The sequence below is a fragment of the Pollachius pollachius genome (genome assembly GCF_949987615.1).
Source record: "Pollachius pollachius genome assembly, chromosome: 8".
In the NCBI taxonomy this organism is placed as follows: domain Eukaryota; kingdom Metazoa; phylum Chordata; class Actinopteri; order Gadiformes; family Gadidae; genus Pollachius; species Pollachius pollachius.
Genome location: NC_136941.1, coordinates 16,344,396 through 16,372,234, shown reverse-complemented (window position 1 = coordinate 16,372,234; position 27,839 = coordinate 16,344,396). Strand labels below are relative to the sequence as shown.

Sequence of the window (27,839 nt, the reverse complement as noted above, 5' to 3'; positions counted from 1 at the left end):
GAAGTCTTGGACATGATATGAGAGGGCCAGATATCGAGGGTACAGAACCAGAAATGGAGGGATATGGCCCTCGAATGAGATTGTCTTGTGGCCCAAACTTTAAGGGGCCAGGGCCTGACTGGAGAGGTTCAGGTGGTCCAGATTCTGGGGGTCCAGGGCTTGACAGGGGAGGACCAGGGGGTCCAGATTGGGGATTGATGGTTGATCCAGACTTCCTTGAACCAGGGTCCGATAGAAGTGGGTCAGATGGTCCAGAGATCAGAAGACCAGGGTTTGATAGGGTAGGGTCAGATGGTCCAGACTTCAGGGAATCAGGACCTGATCGGAGAACGCCTTTCAGCCCTGATTTCAGCGGTGCAAGGTCTGTTGTGAGGGGGCCAGTTGATTCAGATTTCATTGGAACACGGCCAGACAGGAGAGGGCCAGGTGCTCCAGATTTCAGGGATCCAGGACCTGAAATAAGAGGGCCAGAAGGTCCTGACCACATCGGACCAGGGCCTGATGGGAGAGGGCCATGTGGACCAGATTTCAGGAGACCAGGAACTGATAGAAGAATCCCAAGTGGACCAGATTTCAGGGAACTAGGGCCTGATAGGAGAGGTTCCGCTGGTCCAGACTTCATGGTTCCAGATCATGATAGGAGAGGTTCCGCTGGTCCAGACTTCATGGTTCCAGATCATGATAGGAGAGGTTCCGCTGGTCCAGACTTCATGGTTCCAGATCATGATAGGAGAGGTTCCGCTGGTCCAGACTTCATGGGACCAGGGCCTGAGGAGAGAGGGCCAGGTGGTCCAGATTTCAGGAGACCAGCACCTGATAGAGGGCCAGGTGGTCAAGAATTTAGGGAACCAGGGCCTGATAGGAGGGGGCGAGGTGGTCCTAACTTCAGAGGACAAGGACCTGATAGGAGAGGACCATGTAGGCCTGACTTCAGGGGACCAGGGCCTGATAGGAGAGGGCTAGATGGTCCAGATTTTGGGGGACCAGAACCAGATGGGAGAGGGCTAGATGGGCCAGACTGCCGGGGACCAGGACCTGAAAGAAGAGGGCCAGGTGGTCCAGATTTCAGGGGACCAGGTCCTGATAGGAGATGGCCATGTGGTCCAGATTTTGGGGGACCAGGGCCTGATGGGAGAGGGACAATTGGTCCAGACTTCAGGGGACCCGGTCCTGATAGAAGAGGGCCTGGTGGTCCAGCTTTTGGGGGACCAGAGCCTGGTAGGAGAGGGCCAGATTGTTCAGATGGCAGGGGACCCGGTCCTGATAGAAGAGGGCCAGATGGTCCAGACGGCAGGGGACCCGGTCCTGATAGAAGAGTACCAGGTGGGCCAGACTTCAGGGGACCCTGGCCTGATCGGAGAGGGCCTGGGGGACCAGACTTCAGGGGACCCAGTCCTGATGGGAGAGGGCCAGGTGGGCCTGACTTCAGGGGACCCGGGCCTGATGGGCCAAACTTTAGGGGACCCGGGCCTGATGGGAGAGGGCCAGGTGGGCCAGACTTCAGGGGACCCGGGCCTGATGGGAGAGGACCAGGTGGGCCTGACTTCAGGGGACCCGGGCCTGATAGGAGAGGACCAGGTGGGCCAGACTTCAGGGGACCCGGGCCTGATGGGAGAGGACCAGGTGGGCCTGACTTCAGGGGACCGAGTCCTGATAGGAGAGGGCCAGGTGGTCCAGACTTCAGGGGACCTAGTCCTGATAGGAGAGGGCCAGGTGGTCCAGACTTCAGGGGACCTTCCCCTGATGGGAGAGGGCCAGGTGGGCCAGACTTCAGGGGACCCGGGCCTGATAGGAGAGGGCCAGGTGGGCCAGACTTCAGGGGACCTAGTCCAGATGGGAGAGGGCCAGGTGGTTCAGAATTTGGGGGAGAGGAACCGGATAGGAGAGGGCCAGATGGGACCGATTTTGGGGGACCAGGGCCTGATAGGAGAGGACCAGGTGGTCCGGACTTCAGGGGACCTGTTCTTGATAGGAGAGGGCCAGGTGGGCAAGACTTCAGGGGAAGAGGTCATGAAAGGAGAGGACGAGGTGGGCCAAACTTCAGGGGAAGTGGTCCTGTTAGGAGAGGCCCAGGCGGTCCAGACTGTATAGAGCCAGGGCAAGAAACGAGAGGAGGGGGCCCAGGGTCTGGTAGGGGACCAGAATTTGCCAATTTTGAAGACTTCAGGGGTAGTGTTAATCAAGACTGGCCAAACAAAGATTCCTGTAGTGGGCCAAGGCCTTATAGGAGGGGTTCAGCTATAGAGGGACCCATGCCTGATGGGAGAGGGCCAAATATGGAGGGGCCATATCGAGGTGGAGGTGACAGTGAATATCCAATTGAAGATTGGCAGCAAGACCATCGTGAATCAGAGCTTGAGGGTTCTGACAGACAATACCATGGTGCTCGTGGGACAGGCAGTAGACCAGGCTTTAGGGGGGGATTCAGAGGTCCAAATGTGGCAGATCCGTGGCCTAATAGGAGAGGACCAGAGAGGAATCAGGATCTTGTTTCTGAACAAGGAAGTGGAGGTCCACCCTCACAGGGCAGCAGGGATTTAGATCCAAGAGGTCTGGACTCTGATTTCAACAAAGGGGTAGGTATGAGCCGATCACCAGGCCTGAAGTCAATGGGCCCAGGACTCAAACCTCAACCTAAAGTGCCTGAAATCGAAAGTTTAGGTTCACATGGGCAGTCACCTGTCAACAAAACCTTGAGTCCAACTGAAGGCATTGGAGGCCTCCCTCATCTTAATTTTGACAGCCCACATAATAAATCAGCAAACAGACTTTTGAAACATAAAACACCTCTACTACCTACGCCCACAGGTCTCATTCGCCCTCCAAACCGTTTGATACACAAACCCAATGTTTTTGTTCATGGAAGGGACTGGAATAGAACACCTGTTGGCATAAGCAGAGGAACTTCAGGTCCAATTAACAAGGAGGACAACCCAAATGAGAAACTCATTGACCCTTTGACATGTGAAACAGACTCGGATAAGAATTCTAAAAAGACAGGTGAAGAGCCAGTTGAGAAAAACGTAACCGAATGACATGTATGCCCCCATGGACAGTAAGGGAGCTAGATGACATCACAAGGTCGAAGGCATAGAAATGCAAGCAAACATTTGTCTATAGTTGTAGTCCTTGCATTGAAAAGTCATTGTAATATTGTAAAAACCCATGTAAATGGTCAAACTCTTTTTGATGTAGATATCGCCACAAGTGTATTTTATTTTTGAATGTTTATTTTTAAGTTAATATGCCCTTCATTCTTTGAATTCATATTTGTTTCAGATTTGATGTTCAAATATATTGCTTACTAAAAGTAATGCAAATGGTTTTTCAAGTTTATTTGTTCATTAAGTAAAGCAAAAATATATTTTATATTTTCTCAACATCGCCATAGTTTCAGGACAGTAGCCTTGATCTGGTATACATGTTTAACTCAACCAATAATGTTTTAATTAAATGTTTTGTCCTTTGATATTGAAATCATTAAAGTGTTATGAGAACAAATTTATATTTATTTGAATTTTCCACTGTTTTATACTTGTTTTTACAGTTTTTGATTTTCAATTTTCTACGTGATGATCAGGGAGTTGTTAGGATCTATCTATATATATTCAATTATTTTTTTAACCTATAAATGTATATACAGGCTTTTATATATATATATATATATATATATATTTCATTACATTTCAGCATAGATCCAAACCCCTTCGGCACAACTAGTCATGTGGATTGAATATTAAGTAAATATTATATATATATATATATATATATATATATATATATATATATATATATATATATATATATATATATATAAACAGACATAATTAATTTCACTGAATATAGAAACATTGTAAACGTATTTAATACAAATATCTGGGGTCTTTCAAAACGCCTGGCAGTGCTCCGCCTTCATAATTGGACTAGATGTTTTATCTCACTCTGACAGTGAGGTTCAGGTTGGATTGTGATCGGGTGCGCAGACCGTTCATGAACCAATCACCGAGGACGTCAGTTGCCACCAGTTGCTGGCACTCTTACTTGACCCCCAAGAATCTACTAACATGCATTGCAGTCGATAGGCTTTTATTAGACTTTGAGTGCAATTCAACAACCTGTTCACATCTCTAAATAGTGTACAATTTGTACCCTTGGAAAATTAAGTTTCTCTGGTAAGTTCCTTTAGATCTGTCTGATCATTTAAATGGATTTCATCAACTCGTTGTCTTTATCGATTGTGAAAAACCGTGATTTCGCAATACATACGCATAGCTAATATGTTATTTACAATGTCCAAATATTGTAATATGACCATGAACTGGGTACAACTCCAAACCCAACCACGCTCTTAGGTCGATGTAGTCAGATATTATGAAGATAAATAAGGTTAAACGTTAGCTAATCGAGCTAACAATAACCGCATCAGCGCGAGACGAGCTCACGGCGCGAAACGGACGCCATCTTTAACAACAGATCGTAAACGTGTCGTAATTGAGAACATATTGCTCTGTTCACCCCTCTTTAGATTAACCATGTCCAATGACATGGGGCAGCTTTTGGGCACTGAGATCAACCTGATGGAGATGTCGGAAGGTGAATACACACACCTCCAGCACCTCCTCCAGACGCAGATGGACGGGCAGGCCGCGGAGCATGACGGCGTAGACGTCCGATTCCCCGCCACTATATTCGGCCTCAGTGTGACCACTCAACCTGCGACCACTCAACTTGCGATCGCTAAATATGATCCAGGATCGGCAAAAATGTTTACCTCCCCGACCATCCAAGCGATGGACCTTTCAACCTCAAACGATGAGCAATGTGTTATCCCAGATCTGAGGCTGAATGAGACGGTGGACATAGAGGAACTGGCCATGGTAATTTCCTGCAGTGGAAGTGGCCACTCAGGAGAAAAAACTCCTACCACTTGTGGAGAAGTGCCAGGCTCTGTGCTTGTTAGAGTTAAACGGGAAGCCGGTGAGACCCTGACCGGAGCACCTGCTCACGGTTGTGGATCCTCACTGAACCGACCCCATTCCTCTGCTAGAGTTTGTCTGGAGAAGAGGTTTAGCTGCATGGCCGAGGATATCCCCAGACAGCAGGACACCCAGACGGCAGTTCTTACCAAGTATGAGCAATCTATGATTGTCATTGTGAAATGGTGGAATGATCAATGCTATTGTGTGAAAGTTATGTTTTGTTCAATTCCTAGTTTTTTGACGATGCTTCAGCAATCCACTGAATCTCAAGAAGCAAGCATTCATCAACAAATGCAGAAGTGGATGAAATCTGATCGAACTAATCCCATTGAGCTTTCAAACCCATACGGAGGGGCCCTGTTCAACCCAATCACTGGCGTGTGTGGACAAGTACAAACCTAAATATTAACAATTGTATTATTCTGTTCCAAGCGTTTTCTTAGTCATTGTTCACTAATTAATACCCCCCCCCCCCCCCCCCCGCTTTATTTTTCATGTTCATCTCAGGCTTTCGGACATATTTCACATATTGTTGAACCCAACAAGCATCAAGGCCTGATCAATGCAAATAACTTTTTAAGTTATCGTCCAGAGAAAGAGGCTGCTAAGGGGCAGTGTGTCAACTGCACCAACCAAACAGAAGAACAGGAATGGGTTAAAGTGGAAAGTAAGAATTACTTATTCCTTTCTTTCTATATATCATCTTTTATATATGTATTATTACATTTCAAATGTATTATATATTGTTCTTACTTTATATGTATAATATTTTATATACGTATTATTTCACATGAAATGTATTGAATATTGTTCTTACTTTCTCTATATATTAATGTATATATGTATTATTACACGTCAAATGTATCATATATTGTTCTTACTTATAATATACGATTATATATGAGAGGCATGTTTAAACGGACACTTCATCATTTATGTAGGGGAGGCGGTGCCTACAGCCCCTGTAAAGCGCACTCGGTCCCAGATCCTGAGGGGTCCAAATGTGGCCCCTCAGGTAGAAGGCCCTAGAGCCGCTGTAGAGGTAGGGAGGAGTGGCAGGAAGAAGGCAGGCAACCCGGCTGAGAGTAGCCAACGCAGAGAGAAACATAACAGCAAAGAGAGGGACCGTAGGTAGGCAGGAGTACAGCACTACCATCTCTACTACAAGTATCAGCTGTTAACCCTGGAGTCCTGGTTAACAGTAAAGAACAGAACAGGACTTCAATGAAAGTAAATGCTTAATATGGAATAAGATTACTTTGCAAACATTTGCTCAAAGAATTTGTATAGTTTGTGTCGAGCATCTGTCGTATTGTAATTCCTCCTTACTTTTATTTTTTCGATAGTGAATGGAATTACTTAATTAATTAATTCTGATGTATTTCGGCAACTGTTGTGCAGGAGGCGGATTCGCATGTGCTGCAATGAGTTGAACACGCTGGTGCCCTTCTGCAGACCAGACACGGACAAAGCCTCCACTCTGCAGTGGACCGTGGCTTACCTCAAGTACATCGAGGAGGTGTACGGAGACTCACCCAAAGAGGTGGCCTGAATTATCAATCTGTTATAATGACCTCAAATGGATAACCATTCAAATCCTTTCATGATCACCTTACTTTTAATGAAGGGGCAAGATCTCTGTACTTTCTCAATATCATAGGATGGACTAAGTGACCTAATGTCCCTATTGCAAAATATATTTTAAGAAACATACAATCAGTAATTACAAATAAATTGAAAAGTTAAAAAAAAATATATATATTGTAGATGGTTGGCTCGCACAAGTATGTATGAATTATGAATTTGTCGGATGGTGACTAGCTTTACAGCATTCTCTCTGTTGCTTTTGACCCAGAACTTCCAAAGCACTTTCTGTGGTACGACCGGCCTCCGCAAGAAGCCCAGCACAGACTCGGACCACGTCCACCTCCACCAGGAGATGGCAGGCACAGCAAGCACTGCTCTGGCAGCAGAACAGTAAAACCCCAACACTGCTCTCTTTAGTTATCCATATATCTATGACTTGATATCACATCTTAGTGGCTGAGGTTTCATCAACGTTGCTTTTCGACCAGAAAGTATCAAGTAAAGACAAATTCAAGGAAAATGTGTGAGGATGTATTGTTAAATTGCAATATCCCTTATTACTTTATTGCATTATTATTTTGAGATTTTCCTGTATGTTATTATAATATATGTATTCCCCATTTTCCAAATGTACACTATTTAATGCATTTGTATTCAAACCTTTATCAGACATATGCAGAATAATTGTTATTTTTGAAAGGTAAGGTATCCATTTAGTAGGGGTCTTTTTTGCGGACGGTAAGCATTAGTGCCTTCAGCAGGTCTTGTTACTATGAATTACCGTCCATTTTCTGGAAAAAGGACAAAAAAATTACATTTGGGTGCCGAAATGCTTTTTACAGGACATTGCGGAATGTGATATGCAGGTGGCACTGTTTCGCATTGAAAGACAAATTACAGGGTGTTCGAAACTTATTTATAGTATTATCAGTCATGATATTTTACTCCAAGGTGCGAATTTAAGAAACAGAATCCAATTGCATTGTACATCCATAACATTTAGCAAATATTTAAATAAAAGGTTCAATCATTTTTAATGTGATTCTTCTGTCCTGGTTGTATTCAATTGAAAGTAAATGTTACTGCTTTTATGTAATGGCTTCGCTTTATTCTTTATGGGTTGATTGGTATAGATTATCTTGATTTACAGAAGAGTAATGTTTTACTGAAAAGTGGCTTTATTTGTTATTTCTCACAACATGACGCTGTAGCATCTTACTGTACATACAACAGTCACCCACCAATAATAAATATTATTTAAACGTATGTATATTTAATTTGTACTGCACCAGTATTACATAGTGGATGTGGCCATTGGTGAACTGAAAAAAGAAAACTTCCATCAATTCTTCTAGCTACAATCTCAATTCGTCATCCACATCCTAGATAATTAAATATCAAAACTTGATTGAAGGGAAATTGTATGAACTTAAGCTGTAATAAAACACATAAAAATAAAAACCTAGACTGCAAAAAAAAAGACTAGTAAGAGTTAGAAATCTTTTGCATTAATATACAAAAATTCTGGGCCTTGGGTTTTCCTTTTTTAATTTTAGTTACAAAATTACAAATAGTCATGATTAGCCTCTCAACACTGGCACCAATCTATATATTACATTGTGTATCTTGACCTTTGAGGTAAATGGAATGGTACCTGGAATGACCATTCATAGACCGTGATACTTGTACATAAAGGACAATCACAGTACTGCTGAAGAGCACCATCTGTTACGGGGGGTAACGGTTGGTGTTATTTTTTACAAACCAAGGATTTAGAAAAATGAATTTACTACGGCCACTTTCTGATGAGTCATTCGAAGTCAGGCTATTGTCGTTATCTGCCGATTGTAATGGCTGCGCCGCAGGTGTTGTCTTGCACCCTCGTCTCACTCTTGTCTGTTTCATTGATGTGATCAATATTTTTAGTCTCTCAGCTGCGTTTTTGTTCTCTTCCCGCTCGTGATGTTTCCCTCGTTTCCGCCGAAACCCCGTCTTCAATTATTAACGCATGAAGGGAATGTGTGTGACGACGTGTCTCTTCTTCTCCGCTCGTCCTCCTCCGGTCCCCCGTCGTGGATTGGGGGGGGGGGGGGGTTACGTCTAATGGTTCTTGGGGTTGGAGGATTTCCCGGCCACCAAGGCGCCCTGGCAGGCTGATGTGTCACAGATTCCAGGGGTGCCATGGTGCCCAGTCCTACCTACCCGGCCTGGCTCTCCAGGCTCCCCGGGGTCTCCGGGGGCGCCATCACGTCCGTCCTTCACAATGCCGGCAACTCCCGGAAGACCTGTTAACAAACGTATGTCAAGGTGAAGTCAAGTACACGAGTGGGACGCTTTTGGAGCAGCATTAAGCAGCCATTATAACTAGACATATCAACATTAGTATTATCTGTCGAGGTCTCAAACCTTGGTAGCCCTGGTCTCCAGCCGGCCCCTCGATAGCTTTGCCAAGAGGGCCCTTGTCACCCTGTGTACCAACTTCACCTGTTGGGGAGATTAAGATATTTAATTTAATTATTATCAAAAGGTATTTTACTTTAGTTGTAATTATAAAAAATAATAAATCCACTCTTCCGTCAATGTTTTTCTATGATATACGTTTTTGTTTTACCTCTGGGGCCGTTGTCCCCGAGGTCTCCTGGAAGTCCCCTGTACCCTGGGGGTCCTTGGGTACCAGGGTGTCCGATGGAGCCGGTATCACCGGGCATCCCTCGGGGTCCTGCAGGGCCGGGTCTGCCCACCCCACCAGGTGCCAGGGGCCTCCTCAGGTTAGCCGCAAGCTGGGCGATTTGATCTGCGGAACGGAAGGAGATGGAAGAGAGACAGTGTGAGCTGCTTGGTCGCCTGTGTCCGACTTTTGGTATGAATGGACAGGAGAGGTTCAGATCTTCACCATCGATCATGGAGCCACACAGCTCTCTGATGTGCTGTTCACTTGTCAGTTTACCCTAAAACACAAACATTGCGGTTATCTCTTTCAAAAGCAAACTCACAATGCATTGACGAGGCAAGCGTTACATATTTGTCCTCTGAGGTGACCAACCAACACTCACAGGTACGCCGTTCTTTCCTGCAATCCCAGGCAGGCCCTGTTCTCCTTGGAAGCCCATTGGTCCAGGTTTTCCCGGGACCCCTCTGGCCCCCAGCTCTCCTTGTGGCCCCGACACGCCCTTAGGGCCCAGCTCACCACGCTTTCCTGACTGAGAACAATTAAACAATGAAAATGATCACGCACCACATGCATCCAACTCTTCACATTTTCAGGGATGAAATTGTCATTTTATTATAGTACAAAGACACACTTTCATTATGCTTCAACCCTTTAACACCTTGAGTGAAAATTCTCATAAGGTGCATTGTTGCTTCATAATTACTTTGGTTAACGCTAACAGCAAAACCAATGAGATAGAGACTCATCAGTGCTGTTTCTGTAATTACTTTAATTGCTCTACGGCTTAATGTGAATCCCCATTGGTGCATTGCAGTGAAGAGACTTAATACTGAAGGCTAATGCTGAACAACTCTAACCGATTAATCCTCTTACAATTGGAATGTGAGGTTGAATCATGTTAGGCCATTTGAGGAAATTAGCACCAGTACAAAGCTGAAAATCGTTTTTGTTTTGCCATTTGAACAGAAAGCGTATGTAACCTGATAAATTGATGGGGTTGATATTACAAAAAAGAAAAGCACAAATACAAATTGATCCATTAATAATGCAACGTAAAATATGTGGATTTACCTCTCCTTTATGACCAACTGGTCCAAATGGACCCTGGAAAAGAGTAACAGCATCCATAGTTTACCACATAATTACACATTAAATAATACATGATACATGTAATACATAATTGATTATCAATTATTTTCATAATTTTCTGTCATAAGACCCACGACCAAATCAATGGTACATAAGAATGATAACTCTGTATTAAAGCCCAACGGTAAACCGTGCATTGCACACTAGCCCTGCCTCTACAAAATATGGAGTCTATACTTACAGGTTCTCCATTCTCTCCCGGCAAACCATCACTTCCTGCCACGCCCTAAACAGAAACACAAGAGGCTTGATCAAGCACAAGACCCGATCGTTACCTAAACTGTAATATCAGAGACAGAGTCCCTTTAGGGCTGATTTAAATGAGAACAAATGCCTTGCACATATTAACCAATAGAGTTTCTATGCCAGCATATTGCTTCCATTACCATCTCTCCTTTAGGGCCGGAAGCTCCGGTGGGGCCCTGAGGAAAAGAGAGAGCGAGAGGGTATGTTTAGTTAAAGAAACTGCTGAAAAAAATGGAAGCTTGGGGCAGCAGGCTGTATGCATGGGGCAGGCTGTGCTACAGGGAGAGGGGTATGGGATGCAGACCGGTCCAAGGGAACCTGAATAAAGACGGCCTTTGTTCCGTCAACAGGGCCTGAACAGACGGCTACCTTGTTAGCCCACCCCACTGTGGAGTACATGCCTCTGAGATTGGGGGGGGGGGGGGGGGGGGGGGGGGGGGCCTTGGCTAGTTAGATACAGGTATGTGACCTCCATGTTGTGACAACATGTATGCATGTACGGTGTGGGGAGTTGATATTGATTGTTTGGGTTATTTGTATGTGTCTAAGTACTATATTGGTCTGAAGGGAGACTACAATCATTTCAAAAGGGTCTGTGTGCTGCAATTGATTATATTCACTCAATTTCCATATCCACGATATGATTAGCTCACTTGGTTTATGGATGCAATCTGGCCATTTGGAAGATGGGCGAAAGAGTGTTGGTAATCTCCTGACTGCAGAATATTCACTGTGGTACTGTTGCAGTTGGGCTTGGTGTGATTGGGTGCGGTTACTGCAATTGGTTATTTGGTGCTATGTCAACAAAACTCACCCTCTCACCAAATCCTCCACGGATACCGGTCGGACCTGGAAGTCCTGGGTCTCCCATAGCTCCCTTACCTCCCTGTTGGTCATAGGCAGGTTATCATGACATACAGAAGAATGGTAAAACACCATAATACAAGGGAACAGAATAGGTCCTGCATAACCACAGAAGCAGCTCCTCACACCACTGACCTGGAAGCCTTTAACTCCCTGAACCCCCACGTTGCCCACTGGTCCGATGCCCCCCTGTGGAAAGCAAGAAGAAATATAGGATGAAACTTTGCCTCTTATGGAAAACAATCCAACAATCCAAACAGATGGGATTTGCAAATAACGAATACGCTTGAAATGTATTCATCTGGGTTTTGGTTCGGATATTATACATATTCCTGAGATATGCAATGCTATGTGATGCAGGATGTGTTAGGGTTAGCCTGGGGTAGCATGATGCATGGGGTAGTGTTGATTGTACAGTGTTCCTCTGTCTATTCATGCTTGCTATGTAAATACCTGCTCTCCCCTCTGACCCAGCGCTACCTCTGAATTCATCTGAGCAAGACCCCCCATTTTATTCTACAAGTTCTTCTCATTTACGTTAATATTAATGTTTTATTATTATGAATAGAAGGTGTGTATTTATTATCCTACTATGCATTTTAGTTTATTCTATTGCTCTATTGTATTCAAATGTAACTGCGTTTTGAAGTATTTTCTGGTGATTGATTGAAAAAACATTCCTTCTCTAGCATTCGTGCAAGATTGAGAAAGCATAATTCACAGCAAGGCAGAACTATTAAATATACTTTTAAATAGTGTTTCCGGCCAAGTCTGTCAAAGACGTGGTCGTTTCCTCTGGCAACGAGACAGCCAAGCCTATATATAGACAGACCATCGTCATCAAGACACCTTCTCAAACAACCAGCGCTCCAAAGATACCGACTGACGGAACAAGTCTCTTTAGTTTCTACCAAAAGGCTCCTGGAAGTTCGTCAGTTTGTTTGTTGCTAGAAAAATGAAATCCTCCACCGAGACCGGCACACAATGCTTATTTAACCCCAAGACTCTGTTAAACCTTCAGGCCTGCTGTGCCCTGGAAGGACCAGGGAAGTCACCAGCTGTTTACCTTCACATCTATACATCTAAACGACTTAAGTCAGGTACGCCAGAAGTATTTCTACAGTGTTACAGTGCAACACACTATGCAAACGATCATTGCCCCTGCAATCTGCTGCGTCATTGGGCACATGTAACCATGACAACTTACAACGACTCCTCTGGGTCCAGCCATTCCTCTCTCTCCAGGGACACCGATGTCACCCTGTGGGGGAAGACAGAACGGGCACATCAACAGAGCGCAGTGATTGGACCGTCCTCATCTTCAACTTTTACAATTTAGACCAGTCAATCAAAATGCATGTTGTCGTTGATCGAGATGTGTACATATTTTATCGTTGAATCACGGATCTATCTAATCCTATGGAATCATCTAAAACGGGTCAATCCCTTCCCCCTTCAGATACATACAGGAATACCTGGCTCTCCAGAGGGTCCCGTTTCGCCCATCTTCCCTGCATCACCCTGGAACGAGAGAAGGTAGAATCAGACTGGCTGCGCTCTCCTTGGGTCTTACCTCTGCTCAGTGGCTCGACAGACTTAATAATGCACTCACGACTGTCCCTTTAGACCCCTTTCCTCCAGCCCTTCCTTGTAGACCCTGGAACACAATAACAACAAAGTTAAATGGCTTGCGGTTGTATTTCAGAGGGTAATAAAGGGACGTCGAGATGGAGACGTATGTCTCCATTTGACTTCATAGATGAACCAACACATGACACAACACGACGAGGCACTCGGCCGCCGCCGCTGTGAAACTCACAGGAAGTCCGTTGGGCCCTTTCTCTCCAGGGACCCCGTTCCGGCCCGGATCGCCCTGGGGACACACAGACCGTTTACAGTGTCATCCTCTCCCTATGAACTCAGAGGCATCTCGTGTGGTATTGAGCTTGGTTGGATCACATTCATGGATGAACGGATTGATGAACATCAACAGAGGGGTACTGTAACGTCTAGCAGCAGGGGGATTGGTGGGGTCACTCACCTTCTCTCCGTCAAGTCCCTGGGTGCCGTCTTTGCCATCCCTGCCGGGGATGCCCTGTGGTTAGAACCAAGTCTAATTAGAACAGGCCACTTTGGGATAAAACCACGAACCATGTATTGTGTTAAAACAGGTAGTTTTACTCAACAAGACACTCACAGGCTCTCCTTTGGGTCCTAGTCCACCGGGAACTCCTTTAGGACCGATGTTGCCCTGAGAGAATGGGGGAGATATTGCTAGCTCTGCTTCCCCAACCAAGTCATTTATAATCCTTTTTTTAAAAGGATGGTTAAGAGACGTGTCTGAGACCTGGTCCTCTACTCACAATGTCTCCCTTGGGTCCGTTGAATCCCTGGGGTCCCTTCTCTCCTGTATCACCCTGAAAGCATCAGATTGAAACACACACCCAGCTATTCATTGATGGGAGCAGTTATCCGTTTTGCAACAGCATCCCACTTTAATACCCCCCCTCCCCCCTCCAGTAATTCCCTCTTGGAGTGCGTTAGAAGCAGGATGAGAGACTCACTGTCTTTCCGATGACGCCTGTGATACCAGGCTTGCCTCTGAAGCCTGTCAGACCCTGGAGGCAGAACACAACATGTCAGCCACGACAGTGAGGATATACACACCAACACCCGCTTAAATACCATGTGTGTGATCCACGTTGTAAATGTTACCTACCCTGTTTCCTACAGCTCCCATTGGCCCCTGGAGGCCCCTGAGACCACGTGGGCCCTGAAAAACAAGCCGACTTCGTTGTAAAGGCATCTTCATACTGGCCTCAATGTCTCATCCACAATGCCAGAAATACGCACAATATGCATAACTAATCAATAACCAGTCATCTTTTAGGTGGGTTCTAGTCTGTAAACTCACCTGCAGACCCACAGTACCAGGAATACCTGGAGGACCAGGCGGTCCAACGATACCCTACAAGAAAGATGATAAGATATTTATTTTTTACATTTTCTTATTATCAACAGTTGTATTAAATCAATACTTCTTGCCCAGGTGCTGATGGCGCTGTTTTTCACAGACTGCAGTACACAGTAGGCTCAATGAAAATATCGATGGTGTTAAACGAAGGCTCACCTTCTCCCCGTCTTTGCCGAGTTCTCCTTTGTCTCCCTTATGGCCTGTGTGTCCCTACAAGAATACGACGGGAAGAGGGATTGCGTATTAGAGACCCCACACTGCAATCAGTTCTGAATGTTGAGAAGCAACAGCCGCCGCGGATGGACATGCTCACTTTGAATCCTGGCATCCCAGGGGGACCAGGCGGGCCATGGGGACAAATGGCGGGACACTGCAAAGGACAGACAGAGACACAAATAAGCCTTCTGTGGAGCACTGCACTGCTCTGCTGCCTGAATAATGTAGCATGCTGTGGCACCTGAGTTTCCCAGCCGGGATCAACAAGTATTTTCTTATGTTATCTTTACAGCTGCGTGAATCAAGACCACTGCACACGTACCAGAAGATCCCCACTGCCATCAGGAAGAGTGCCAGGAAGACCCTGGTTGTTGGTGGGAGAGGAAAAAGAGGAAAAGGCTTTTAATAATAATTCAAATGTGCTGAAGTAATATCTGACTTTTCTTGCCATTGTCTCAAAGCATAACCCCATTAGCACTTACTGGGGGTCCATCAGCGCCGACAGGGCCAGGAAGCCCTGCAAGACCTTCAGAGCCCTGGTGGAGGAATAGAGAACATCAGCAATGTTCATGCAAACCATGCAGAGCCTCACCTACTGAAGCCCTCTTACATAACATTTCTATTTTCAAGATGAAATGCAGCTCAAAAATCATATCATCTTCTTGTTTGGTTTTACTGCAATTGTCTTATGCATTAGGCCTTATAATCTAAATTATATTTGATTTAATTAATTGAAATGCAGATAACGGTGCAAAGTCTCCCATCAAACTGACACAAATGCGACAAAAAAAAAGACAAAATCCTAAACATAAGGTTACAAGTTATGCTTGTAACCGTATCTTACTAAAATCTCTCCCCACGCTTACTTCATGCTGATAAAATACATTTATTACACTATTTACTCACATGTTGTCTGCTTTCACTCTATGCTTTGCGTTGTTTGCTATTTTGCTGACGGGAATTAAAATTTGTTTGTGTGTTTTGGAATCTTCTCTGGACGAAAATTCCAATTAAAAATATGATCTAAAGGCCGCAGTCTATGCAGCCAGGGTGAGTTCATTCTCCCATTGAACTCTGTCACACACCACCCACCTAACGCATACAGGCTGAGCACACAAAGGAGCTGTAATAACCATGTTTTCTTCAAGCAACATCGCCACTTGTGTGGTTATTTTTATTGCTGTGTTTTACTGTATGATATATTAATGAGGGTCAGAGATACACTAGCAGACTGTTGTGGGAGTACAGCAAGAGCAAGGATGAACGGCCCCCTGGGAACAGCCAGCTTCAGGAAGCGTGCTCAGATACTCACTGCTGGGCCCTGTGGTCCCACTCCGCCTGGCAAGCCGTTGGTTCCCGGCAACCCCTGGAATGAATAGAAAGGAAATAAGTGTACTTGAAACAAATAGCAGAATATAATCATCATGGAATCTAGTGCAGTTATGGTGTTACTATATGCTATAAATACCTAATGTCATTGGATTTTGCACTTTTTTATGTTTTGGGTTGAGATTCGATTTCTTTTCATGTCATTTCTCCTATTGTCCTTATTTTCCTTAAAGCAATAATGCACACATGGTGCATGCACACACATGCACAGACAGACACATAGACACATGCATGCCCACACACACACACAGATACAGATAGGAAAAAAGCTTTACTCACTGCAGCTCCTGATCTCCCTCTGCCCTACGAAGAGAGGGGAGGGCAAATTAAGTCACAGAATTATGCATAATCACATGTTCAGCAATCAAAGCTTTGAATTGTTCTGTATCCTGTTAAATATTAGTGCCTCTCAATGGGAACCTGATGAACATTTTCGCTCTCTCATTATCCCTTAGCTAATTTAATTATGCATATTTTCTTTCTGACTTCTACTTGCTTGTTTCTTCCACACATAGAGCCCACATATGACTTATTTTGCATTGATTGCATTGCACCTTCACGCTGATTAGATGGGTACATTCACTGGTACATTCATTATCACTGATTTGACATAATGTGTATTTATCCTTGTAATTATGGCTTCCAATTACTTATGTTCATCAAACATGTTCAGCTTCTCTCCTTTAGCTTGTATTTGCGTAATTTCAAACAGTATAACCCAATTTTTGGGTTGTAATATAGCTGTGTCCTCTTCAGAGCAGTGGATCGCTCTGCTTCGTAATTACATTCTTATGTCCCTTGCAAACGCCTTATTTGAGGACGTGTAAAAGCAGTGTCAGGCTGACCCATCACATGTGTCAAGTAGTTACAATATTTGGATATAAATGTAAATAAGTATGTGACCTGCCCAGAAGAGGATGTTTTAGTTAAAGGTAGTGGTACTTACAGGAGGTCCACCTGGCCCAGGGGGTCCGGCATCACCCTGCACAAAAAGGAAGACAATTATTACAATGATGCATCTTCTAAGGATGCTAATGACAATGCTAACATAGTTATATTGACCGTATTACTGTATATATATGAATTTGAACATACAATTGAATTGCCATTAAATAGAAACAAAACATATTTATCTCAACAACTAAGTTGTAGGGTGTATCCTATATCATATATAATGAGGTATGTTAAGTAGATCAAATGGTTTATGTCTGTGACTGTGTGTGTCTGGGGGGGGGGGGGGGGGGGGGGGTGTCACACTTTTGACATAAATGAGAATACAGTACTGTAACTCAATGATTATCAATACATACAAGAGCAAAACAAAATACCAATTCACAAATGCAAAAAAAACTCCTTGAAATAAATATGAAAAGGTGATAACCATTACACCTGGTAATTGTCTCCCTGCAGCAATCCATTTGTCTTAATTATTATGTAGTTGAAGTTACATTTCACTCTGGGTGGATTGGCAGTTTTAAACTGAAAGTAATTTTCACTTCCTATTTTAAAATCTCCAACCTACAGAACTGATTCCTTCATCCTATTCCTGCATTCTCATTGGCTGTATTTGGGTTTCTTGTGTGGTGAGAAGTGCACAGTGCGTCTTCACATGGCTGTGTGGTCGGGAGTCTCTGCATTCCTCGTTGTGCAAACGAAACAAGAGCGCAGGCGGCTGCACAAATGCACAAATTTGGTAGAATATTTTACCAGTCTTTGTTGTACTTAACACACCCACACTAACACGCAGGCACACACCCACACTAACACGCAAGCAGTTACACACATGTGCACACACACACACACACACACACAAACATACGCACAGTCATTACCTTCTAGGATGTATTGTTTTATTATTATTTTTGATATTGTCTACACACAAGCACGGGAGCATTAAGGTGGCATTAACTCAATTAGGCAAGGGCTTATCAATGGTGTCATCACTTATCCTTGTTTTAACCTCACATAATAAAGGTTCAACTGTAAACCCTACCAGCCAGTTTCCAACAGCACAAATCCTAGTAAAAACAAGCATTAACTGTTGCCGAGTACTTCATGTTTAGCTCGGGATAATTAGCTGGAATGCAAGGGATTTTCTATGGCATGGCTGTGTGTTCACAACCAGGTGAAGAAGTAGGTGACTCCAATATACCGTATAAGGCATCTGTTTCATCATGTGAGCAGCGGCACTCTCAGCCCCAGGGCCAAAGATCACCCCTCTCCCCAGTACCTGGTGGAGGTGGGCAGCCGGGTGCATTCCATACAGGATTAGGACAGAGGGAGCAGTCAGCAGTGCCCAAATCCGATTGGGTCTGCCCTCATTAAAAACCTTCCCACCAAGCGCACCAACCGTCTGGGTAAATCCAGAGAGACAGGAAAACTGGGAGGCCTTATCCCTGCATGACCGAGGACCCATATCTAACAGCACGCAGTTGTTGTTTTTTTACACCACTTATCACAATTGTGATGATTGTAGCTACAAATCACTCCAACTGAGAACAGGCGTGTGTAGCCATGTGTGTGTGAGTATAATACTATTCTGTGTGGTGTTTTCCTGCTTAATTGCAGCTGGTAGATCGATGTAAGTGTAGAGACATAATGAAGGGGATGTCAGGTAGGGTACAACCAGGGTGTGTGTCCTGAGAGTCACTTACCGCGTCGCCTGGGGGGCCGTCCTTCCCCGAGGGGCCATCAGGGCCGGTCAAACCCTGAGGGCGCATGATAATAAATCATTATCCATAGACTATCCTATCCACTCATTTTACAACACAAATCAATGTGCATGATATCATGTGAATGTTGCCTCTAGTGCGAGATATTTAGCCTCACGGGGTTTAAACCTTTTGTGAGAAAGTGTTGCTAGACGTTCATGTCATAGGCATGGAGTTGGGTTGTTTTTGTTTGCTGAAGAGACTTACATCTACCCCTGGAAGTCCAGGGAGTCCCGGCTTCCCAGGTCCACCCGGCAAACCTGCTTTCCCCTTAGGACCCTGAACAGAAGGACGACGAGGAGAAAACAAGGTGAATAAACCAAATCAGATGCATGTTCTGCGTACACCATTATGTGGATGTTAACTTACAGCTTTTCCGGAGAGTCCAGCAGGGCCAGTTTTCCCCTGTGGTCAATATAGATAGGAGAAAGGAGACAGAGAAATCAATGAAATAAGCATCACATCACACTGTATTTATAATTAGCATTTGAAAAGCATCATCACTCTGATAAAAGACTGCAACAGATGGGGACATATATATATATGTCCTCATCTTATCATGAATAAAGGATGCTTTGGTGAGCATCTGGATCAGGGACCGCCCCCTGCCAGGCGGTCTTCAGGATGAAAGCTCCAGGTTGGCTGGAGCGTGTGTACGGACAGGGAGGAGCTCGGAGGTGAAACTTTAGATGCTCTCATAGGACTGGGGAATGCATCAATGAATAGACCCTCTGTGTGGCTGAGCACTCCTCATTTAGACTACAGCAACAGAAATAACCAGAGGCAAAGGATCACGCTGAACCGGAGATTTTAAAAAGCATTTTTTTGCTTTTATTTATTAGTACTATTCCTTGAAATGCCTTTGATAGACCATAATCAATACATGGATTAATTAATTCATTATCCATTTTCCTTTCTTTGGTTTGGTTTGCTGTGTAAGCAACCACTGTAGTTGAGATTCCCTATGTCTTCATAGAAAGCTTTTCTTTCACAGCTTCCAACATACCAGTATTCTTCTGACATTGGCCAGCTGTGTTTTGGTCATGTGTTTCTGGAGCCATGCTCCCACCTCAGTAGGTTGTCAAGCCTCCCATCATATCCACTCAGCCAAAACCATGCGTACATTGACTACCAGAGAGTAAATACCACCAACATCCCTGTGTCAACACCTGGAGGGCGGGGCAATGGTTTCGGAAAGGAGGAGGAGCCAATGTGACCAAATATGGTAGACACAGGAATAAATAAAGGGACCGTAACATAACGTAACATAAGAGAGGCTGCAGTTTGGATAAGATGTGTGGAACCACTTGTTGCACAACCATACATTGGACATTATGTCTAGAACGGTTGTCTTTATTCACACAAACACACTCTCACTTTCCCTCTCTCTCTTTCTCTTCCACACACACATCGAAACACATTTTGTTGATGGTGTCCTTTGATAAATATCTTGTTTGCAATATCTTAAAATCTTAAGATATATTTAAAACGTATATAATCTGAAAACCAAAGTGCTAGTCAGGGCTGACTAGCAGCTGGAGCGGCCTCACTCACGTCAGTGCCATCCTTCCCCGGGGGACCATGAGGTCCTGGGGGCCCGGTTGCCCCTCTTGGTCCAGGTCTCTACAAAGCAAAATCATTCCTTGATCACCTGCTGGAAATCGTCAGCCTTTACGTTTTTTGTAATTGATCATTACTGAGTAAGAAACAACAGTTTATCCTTCGATTCGGTCCAGACGGGTGAATAAGATAACTTTTAACTGGTTCAAGAAGCATTAATAATTTAGGAAATTGTATCATAAAATTACACAATAAAGTAATGTTAATTGGGACTCAAATACGCATGCGTAGTTATGACACTAAAATGTGACATTACTATATAATGAATATACATGGGCTACAAATGCTATATATATGTAATACACAATAATAATAAACAATGATTTAATTTGGTAATGTGTTATTCTCTTCAATCTCTCTGAGTTTGAAATAGCCAATAGTTGATTTGGATCAAGGAACAAAGATGGTATTATGCGCCCGGTAGGCCTGCCGCTCTCCAAAGAAAACATTCCATAGGTCTGGACAAACATAACCGACTCACTGAGTTACCACCTGCGGACCATTAAGGTCCTAATTCATAGAAAATGTCCATACAATTGACAAAAAAGCACAGCAGGGCCTCTGAGCTATGTTTAATGTTAAATGCCAATAATGCATAGGTCTATTGATGTTAACAAAATATAACCTATTATAGATTATGTTTTATATGGGCTCTTCTCTATAAAGCGTCAACTGTATCGCTATGAAGCGATACAGTAATAGGTATAACTTTAATCCACATTTAATTCGATTTTGACAGCCTTTGAATCAGGCCAGTAGGGCAGACGGCATTTACTCGCCCAGTTATCAATGCAGTCAGGTAAAGTGATCGACTTTATCAGGCACTACATGAATGGCATCATAGGGCTTAGATTAGGTAGTTAAACAGAAGCTATATCTTTATTTTAAAGACGGGCTGTGGTCTCGTTCGGAGGTGCACCACCACCACCCTTACCTGGGCTGTAGAGGATGTCAAAAGTTGGCACAGTAAGAGCACCCCAAGAGCAGAGAATAACGCCATGGCTCCCGCTCGCCCCTAAAATCCGATTACGAAGCGGGAAATAATGCAACCCCGGTGCCCTGGTCCTCGTTAGCTCCCCCCGTATCAGCGACGGAGCCTTCCTTCACCTTGCGACGCACAGCTCCTGAATGACATCCGCTTTGAATCCAGATAAACCCGAGCCTCCGGCTGAAGGGGCTGAACTCAAATCTCGGACAGTGTTGGAAGTGGGTGAGGGGGGGCGATGAGAGGCAATGGGACGGGGGAGAGCTAGAGAAGGGCAACCCTAGGAGGAGACCAAACAAGTGGGCTGGGTCGTCGTGTTATGTCAAGACGAGGTCTAGCCTATAGGAGTCCAGCACAAGAGGCCACTTTCACTATAAAAGCATAGGCCTGTGGACGATGGGATGCAGGACAGAACTGTGTTTCATGTAGCATGCCAAGCAAAGGTATGATACAGCGGTACTCAAGTGATGAACAGTATTTAACTTGTAATCTGAACTGATGTCCTTCCGGTATCGTCATCACAACAATCTCAATGAAAGCATATACAAATTCCTAAAACATTTTATTTTTTAATTATTCAACAGGAAAGCTGTTCAGGATAGTGCCCTGACAAACGGCAAGAACCTCTTTAAATTAGTTTTAAAGAGTAATTTCCAACTTAGACTTCTGCACTTCAGATGGATTCTAGTAGCCTAAGACATAGCTCGTTGAATGTCACGCTAATCCTGAGATGTATTCCATCTCATTAACCAAGTAAAATGCAGCCACAAGAAAATGTAACAAAAGCTGATATCTACTGCAGGATTTTCCTGAGAATTGCAATTAATTAACTAGGAATAGATTTGGGCTTTGGCAAAACATCTCATAGACTATTCTTTATAAAGTTAATAAAATCATTAATAGCCAGCCACGTAGCATTAATATACAACATACTGAAATTTCAACCAAAGCATTGCATACACTGCCAAGACATACATACAATCAACCAGTCTATTATATTTTTGGCAAAGTGTTAATTTTTGCTCCCCAACTGTGCACCAAAACATATCAATTGTGTAACATTCTAAGGGGAATGACATTCAATTATTTTCCCCATTTGACAGCGGGTTCAACAGAAATACATATCTTGTGATGTCTCAATCAAATAAAGTAAAGTTCAGTTAATCTGCTAAACATATCAGTGCAAATAACTGTCTTCAGTTGCAAAAGTACTGAACTTAAACACAGCTTTTTTTATTTCATTCGAAATGGTTCTTCTTTTAGAGAAAACGACATTTAACGAATAATAACTATAATACCAATTCTTTTGTAGGGATATCAAATATTAGTTATTATTATTATTACTATTGTCCCAGTGATTGTTCTCTTGGTTGGAACTTGTAGGAGAGCCATGTAGCCACAGTATCTATTTTTTTTTTTTTTTAAACAAAGACACAATCGCCCCTTAAAAAAGGAAAACGTAAGGCTAGAAAAAACCTTAATATATATCATTTCATTTCATTCGATTTGATTTAATTTAAGCTCAACTAAGCGATTGTCATTGAAACAACCTAATGTCCACCAGTGGTCTATATTCATGAGTTCCCGTCCTGGCCTGAGGTGGGCTGGTTTGACTCAACGTCCATGGCCTCACAGCCCTTCCCATTAGTCTGTTCATCAGTGTGTTTATTCACACTAAGCAATGACTCGCTCGACACCTCCGCAGCTTTCTTGTCCCCCGCTGGCCCAAAGTCAGTCCTGGGGATTTTCTCCTCCCTCCCAGAGGGCGGAGACGGTGAGGATTTGGAGGAGCCCTCTGGCTTTGTCTTGGGGCCTGCTGACGGGCTCGTGTGCATTGGAAGGGCCATGGTGGCCGATTTCTCCTCCATCTGCCCATTTGCCGAGTCCACTGCTAGAGTACTGCTTTGCAGCACCTTGCCGTCCTCCCCCTCATCCTTGGCCTTCCTCTCAGACTCTATAACACTGACCGTCTCTGGTGTGATGTCTTTTGATGAACTGGTGTCCCTGCTGTCCGGGACTACATTGGTCCTAACAGGATCAGGACTTACTGACTGGTCCATTTCATCATCATCATCCTCCTCATCATCCTCATCATCATCATCATCATTGTCGTCGTCATCCCCACCATCATCTTCATCATCATCATCAACATTACCAGCATCCTCATCCTCGACCGTGTCACAACCATTATGGTTGTCTACTAACAAAACCTTGGCATTCCCGTTTTCAAGAGTCCCGGCTTCCGGCTTAGACTCCGCTCCAGACGGCTTGGTTTTGTCTCCACTCGTCACCTGATCGCTCTTCTTCTGAGTGTCTGCAGCGCCATCAGCTCTCGCCACCGCCGCCGCTGCTTCCTCCTTCTGGGCACCGCCGGCTGCTTCCCCGTCCTTGCCTTTCCCCCGGGATGAGTGATCCTCCTTCCCGTCGCCGTTCCCCACCGCGTCGGGCTTCTTCTCCGCTCTTTTGAACTGCTTGAGGATCTTCCTCGGGCACCAAACAAACTTGTCCTTGGGCTCAAAGTTCTGATAGGCGTAGCGCACCAGCTCCTGGCGCTTCTGCTTGTCCAGCACGGCGAACAGGAAGTAGTCCAGCACGCTGCGCTTGATGCTGCCGAGGCTCTTCTTGACCAGCGTCTCCTCCAGGAAGAAGCGCACCAGCGGGGCCTGGTAGTGGTCGAAGCCCAGCTCGCCCAGGCTCTTCAGGATGCGTGTGATACGGAGGTTGTTGTGCATGTTCCTGTTACAAAAGAAGGCAGGGAGCACAAACAACAGAGTGAGTTAACATCCGTGTTGAATTGTGAATGAGGGAACATCTTGAAGGCAAAATGACGCCATTCATCCTCCCAACAGCTGCAACTCAGGCAACAAAATTATAGAATTATGACTTTTCGACAATAGTCTGTTCATAGGATTTCACCAAAACGCAACTTTAAGTGGATTTATGGTAAGATAAGGTCAGTTTGGCCGATCCGTTTGTATAAGACAAACATACCTCTCAAGGTTTACAAAGCGTTCCTTCGAGTTGTCAGCACGTTTGACTTCGCCCGTCTCTCTGTTGACCAACTGGATGCCATAAAACCCCAGCATAAGTTCATAGGACTCGACCAGTCTCCCCTTGGCCTCGTCACTCTTCTTAAATGCCTAAGAACCAAAGTATGGATTCAATAAATGATGAAATCATTGCAAATATTGTTGACAGAAACAGACATTTGGCAAATCATAAAATAACATGTCATGTCTTACTCAAAGGTGGTAGAAATTAAATACACACATGATACTTCAAAATGGAACCAATTCCTTAAAGGACGCCCAATATTCTAACAGGACCAAAAAGACTCCCACTCACCTCAATCTCCTTCTTCGTAAGTTCTGAAGCCATGTAGTTCACTCCTGGTTCCCTTAATGGAAACAGCCTTTCACAAAGAATTGACAAATGATTACTGGATAATACGACAATCTGACATTATGTAAAAATTGAAATTCAACTTCGGACATACACACCAATTAAGGGTAGGCCTACAATCAAGGCATTATTTATAAGAACCTTTGTGAATTATCTTAATTCAATATAATAATAATAATAATAATAATAATAATAATAATAATAATAATAATAATAATAATAATACTTATTATTATAATCTCCTTCAATGTTGTCTGCTGCACACTACATCCGGAAACATCATCAGCGAGCTTCCTTCAATTAAATGTATAGCTAAATAGTGTAAATGTATTTTAATCAAAGATTTGTATGGGCAAAATCAAGAATCAAAACTTACATAACAAAGCATAGTTAATAGTTCAATATTACCATTGGATGTAGGAATGCACTCTCTCAAGCTTCTTGTAGTCAGTCTTCCATTCTTTATGAAAAGTTTCAATGAAGACATCTTCAAATGAAGCAACAAAAAAGTAAACCTTAAACCTTTGACAACTAATACAAATAGAAACAACAACTGTTTAACACATGTAATGGAACGTTTGTAGTTACCATCAGGAGCTGAGGGAAACTGGTTTAGATAAAACTTCAAATTGTTCATTTTGTCTTCTGAACACTCATCATCTGTAAGATTCTGCAAAGACATTACAAACAGGCATATAAACAAAAACACATTTCAACCTAACTCGTCATTGATTTGAGGGCATAGTTGAATTTGAGTTAGGACTTACTGGATACCCTCGCCTGTAGTTTTGCATGTCCTTTGCTGCCCTCATATTCCTGGACGTATGAGGCCATGGCTGGAAATAGTTTAATCATATCATCAGAGCAGATATATCCCAATAGGGAAGACAACATATTTAGACAAAGGAATAAACAATTGCCATTGTTATACGATATATATTCGTGAGTAAACCTTTGGTACACTGTATGGAGTAAACATAAGCAAGCTATTTATGTGCATTTGCGAGCCGACATTAATGGCAACCATGGTGATCGAGACCAGGCCATTCTAGCTTTGACACATAACGGACATCCTTCAACTTTGCCCTTTGCGACAACCGTCTTACAAAACGTCTTTACACATACTCCAATAATGAACACATTTTTAATCAAACAAGTGTTCCTTCGTTTGTCCTTGAGTAGTCGTGTGGTCAGGCTCATCCAGACCGCAGAAGATCCACTAGGATCTAACTCGACCAACCGGATAGGTTGATCTGGTATGCAGGAAACAAACACCCCATCTCCTCAAATGTTTAACGTTAGTGCAATGTGCCTAAACAAAGTGTTGTTTTTATGGGGCAATTTGACTAAGATTGTCGTCTCCCCTCGATGGTTGAAGGTACATTCGTATTGCCATGTATTGACGTTTTGTGAGATGGTCGCTGTTGCACAGGACTTTGTATGAAAGGACAACATGGTAACGTGAATGTCATTCCTATGGGCCTACCACCTAAAGTGAGGTATTGATCAAATTAAACACTACATAAAAACGAGTTGACTGCCCGGCAGAATGTTGTACATAGACGAAACCTATGAAAAGTTAGCTAATGCCAGTGGCTAGCATGCTAGCAACAAGCTAGCTTAGCAATTACTATGAGAAGAACGACCAAGAAACTGGCCTAGTGCTGACCGTTCACCTAACCGGGCCGTGGTCTGACACCTGACACGACGAGGACCCCTCGATCCGGTTCCAAAACAACACAGAGGGGGTACGTACCAACGCCCAGGGTTTGTTTTTATCTTGTCGACGGGCTGGTCTCCCCACGGTCTGCTCTTCTCCATCACTCTCCGTGTCCCAGGTCGAGTCGTACTCACACACGTAGTCGTCCTCCATCGTTACACCAACACACCACGGCTAGCTAGAGCACAAGATTCGGACGATGTAGTTGTATATCTAAAATAAGACATGAGTTGCGCCACACTGTTGAATCCCCCCACTGCGTGCTAGCCCCAGACCTCAAGCGACCAGCCTTCCCGACATCCTTTCACGTCGGCATAGCGCGGAACCGAGGAGGCTGCGCCGGGGTGAAGTAAGCGTCATATTCGATGCTCGTGAGATTGCAGTAACGGAGCTGCTGTGCCAGCCCACTTGGTTAAGAACCGCAGGAGTTAAATTTTCGGGGGGAAAAAAGGAACAGTGAAATCAATGGACACTAATTTCTTTTTAATTGTTAAAATTTAGGGGACGTCATTGTCCAACGACGAACAAGGAGTCACACTGGTTTGGATGTAAATCCACAAGGCTAGACAGAGTTACCAGTTGAAGTTCATAGAAAACCTTCTCAAACAACAAGAAAAAAATATTTTTTCGGTGGCTCCCTTGCACTGAAACCCTCAGATTCTTGAAGTTCCACTCTTAGGCTACCACTCTTTTAGTCTGCTCTCATAGGCCCAGCAATACTACTTTTGCAGTTTTTTGTTCCCTGTTCAGCAGATCATTAAACGTTGAACCCGACCCCATCCAGGTGCCCCTAAAGAGACAAAAGATGTCTACCTGATAAACTCTGCCAAGCAACTTGTGGCGCCACTGAACTAAGAAAAGGCACCTCTTACTTATGGAAAAAGACTACTCGACTCCAAAGAACCCTTCCTCACAGGCTAGCTGTCTAACCCTTCTATTACCTGCGAGCAACTCAACCAGACGCCATTCTAAACTGCAAGGCCAGGGATTCCAGTTGGGAAAAACAGCAATGGCGCTGTTCTACAAATATTTTGAGTGTTATGCTTGGTGGTAGAGAGAGAGCGTGATCAGCCGTTGATTTTTACATTATGTACATCCACATATCATTCAATTCCTGCCACAATCTGGCTGCAAAAGGATTGTCCTTTATTTCCCACCCACAGATTTTACTCACTCACTCACTCACTCACTCACTCACTCAATAAGATTACAGGGAACGTTTTTTCACAATGTATGGTACCCATATCATACAAATGAGTCAAATTATGGCTGTAACATCCAATATACAATAACTTGGCATTTATACATTAGTTAGATATAAATAGA

General features: G+C 43.9%; 3 protein-coding genes across 3 annotated transcripts; 1 reads left to right on the top strand and 2 right to left on the bottom strand.

The window, feature by feature from the left end:
• Window positions 1-4,532: 4,532 nt before the first annotated feature.
• On the top strand, window positions 4,533-6,960 carry LOC307079570 (transcription factor-like 5 protein; the record flags this gene model as incomplete). Its single annotated transcript, XM_079741997.1, has 6 exons — window positions 4,533-5,128; window positions 5,213-5,357; window positions 5,487-5,646; window positions 5,921-6,110; window positions 6,381-6,522; window positions 6,835-6,960. The coding sequence occupies 6 exons, from the start codon at window positions 4,533-4,535 to the stop codon at window positions 6,958-6,960; spliced, it is 1,359 nt and encodes a 452-aa protein (XP_079598123.1).
• A 1,566-nt stretch (window positions 6,961-8,526) lies between these two features.
• col9a3 (collagen, type IX, alpha 3) lies at window positions 8,527-21,469 on the bottom strand. Its single transcript, XM_079741993.1, has 32 exons — window positions 21,341-21,469; window positions 20,341-20,409; window positions 19,156-19,191; window positions 18,994-19,065; window positions 18,730-18,783; window positions 17,022-17,057; window positions 16,355-16,378; window positions 15,999-16,052; window positions 15,169-15,222; window positions 15,009-15,050; window positions 14,784-14,840; window positions 14,627-14,680; window positions 14,411-14,464; window positions 14,216-14,269; window positions 14,061-14,114; window positions 13,860-13,913; window positions 13,694-13,747; window positions 13,538-13,591; window positions 13,316-13,369; window positions 13,109-13,153; window positions 12,964-13,017; window positions 12,704-12,757; window positions 11,632-11,685; window positions 11,447-11,518; window positions 10,773-10,808; window positions 10,568-10,612; window positions 10,309-10,341; window positions 9,620-9,766; window positions 9,460-9,514; window positions 9,178-9,360; window positions 8,973-9,050; window positions 8,527-8,851 (listed from the first exon to the last, which is right to left on the bottom strand). The coding sequence occupies exons 1-32, from the start codon at window positions 21,404-21,406 to the stop codon at window positions 8,667-8,669; spliced, it is 2,037 nt and encodes a 678-aa protein (XP_079598119.1). The 5' UTR covers window positions 21,407-21,469; the 3' UTR covers window positions 8,527-8,666.
• A 544-nt stretch (window positions 21,470-22,013) lies between these two features.
• On the bottom strand, window positions 22,014-26,803 carry ogfr (opioid growth factor receptor). Its single transcript, XM_079741996.1, has 7 exons — window positions 26,550-26,803; window positions 25,561-25,629; window positions 25,382-25,463; window positions 25,202-25,280; window positions 24,737-24,803; window positions 24,383-24,531; window positions 22,014-24,127 (listed from the first exon to the last, which is right to left on the bottom strand). Exons 1-7 carry the CDS (start codon window positions 26,664-26,666, stop codon window positions 22,966-22,968), a joined length of 1,725 nt encoding a protein of 574 aa, XP_079598122.1. The 5' UTR covers window positions 26,667-26,803; the 3' UTR covers window positions 22,014-22,965.
• Window positions 26,804-27,839: the final 1,036 nt, after the last annotated feature.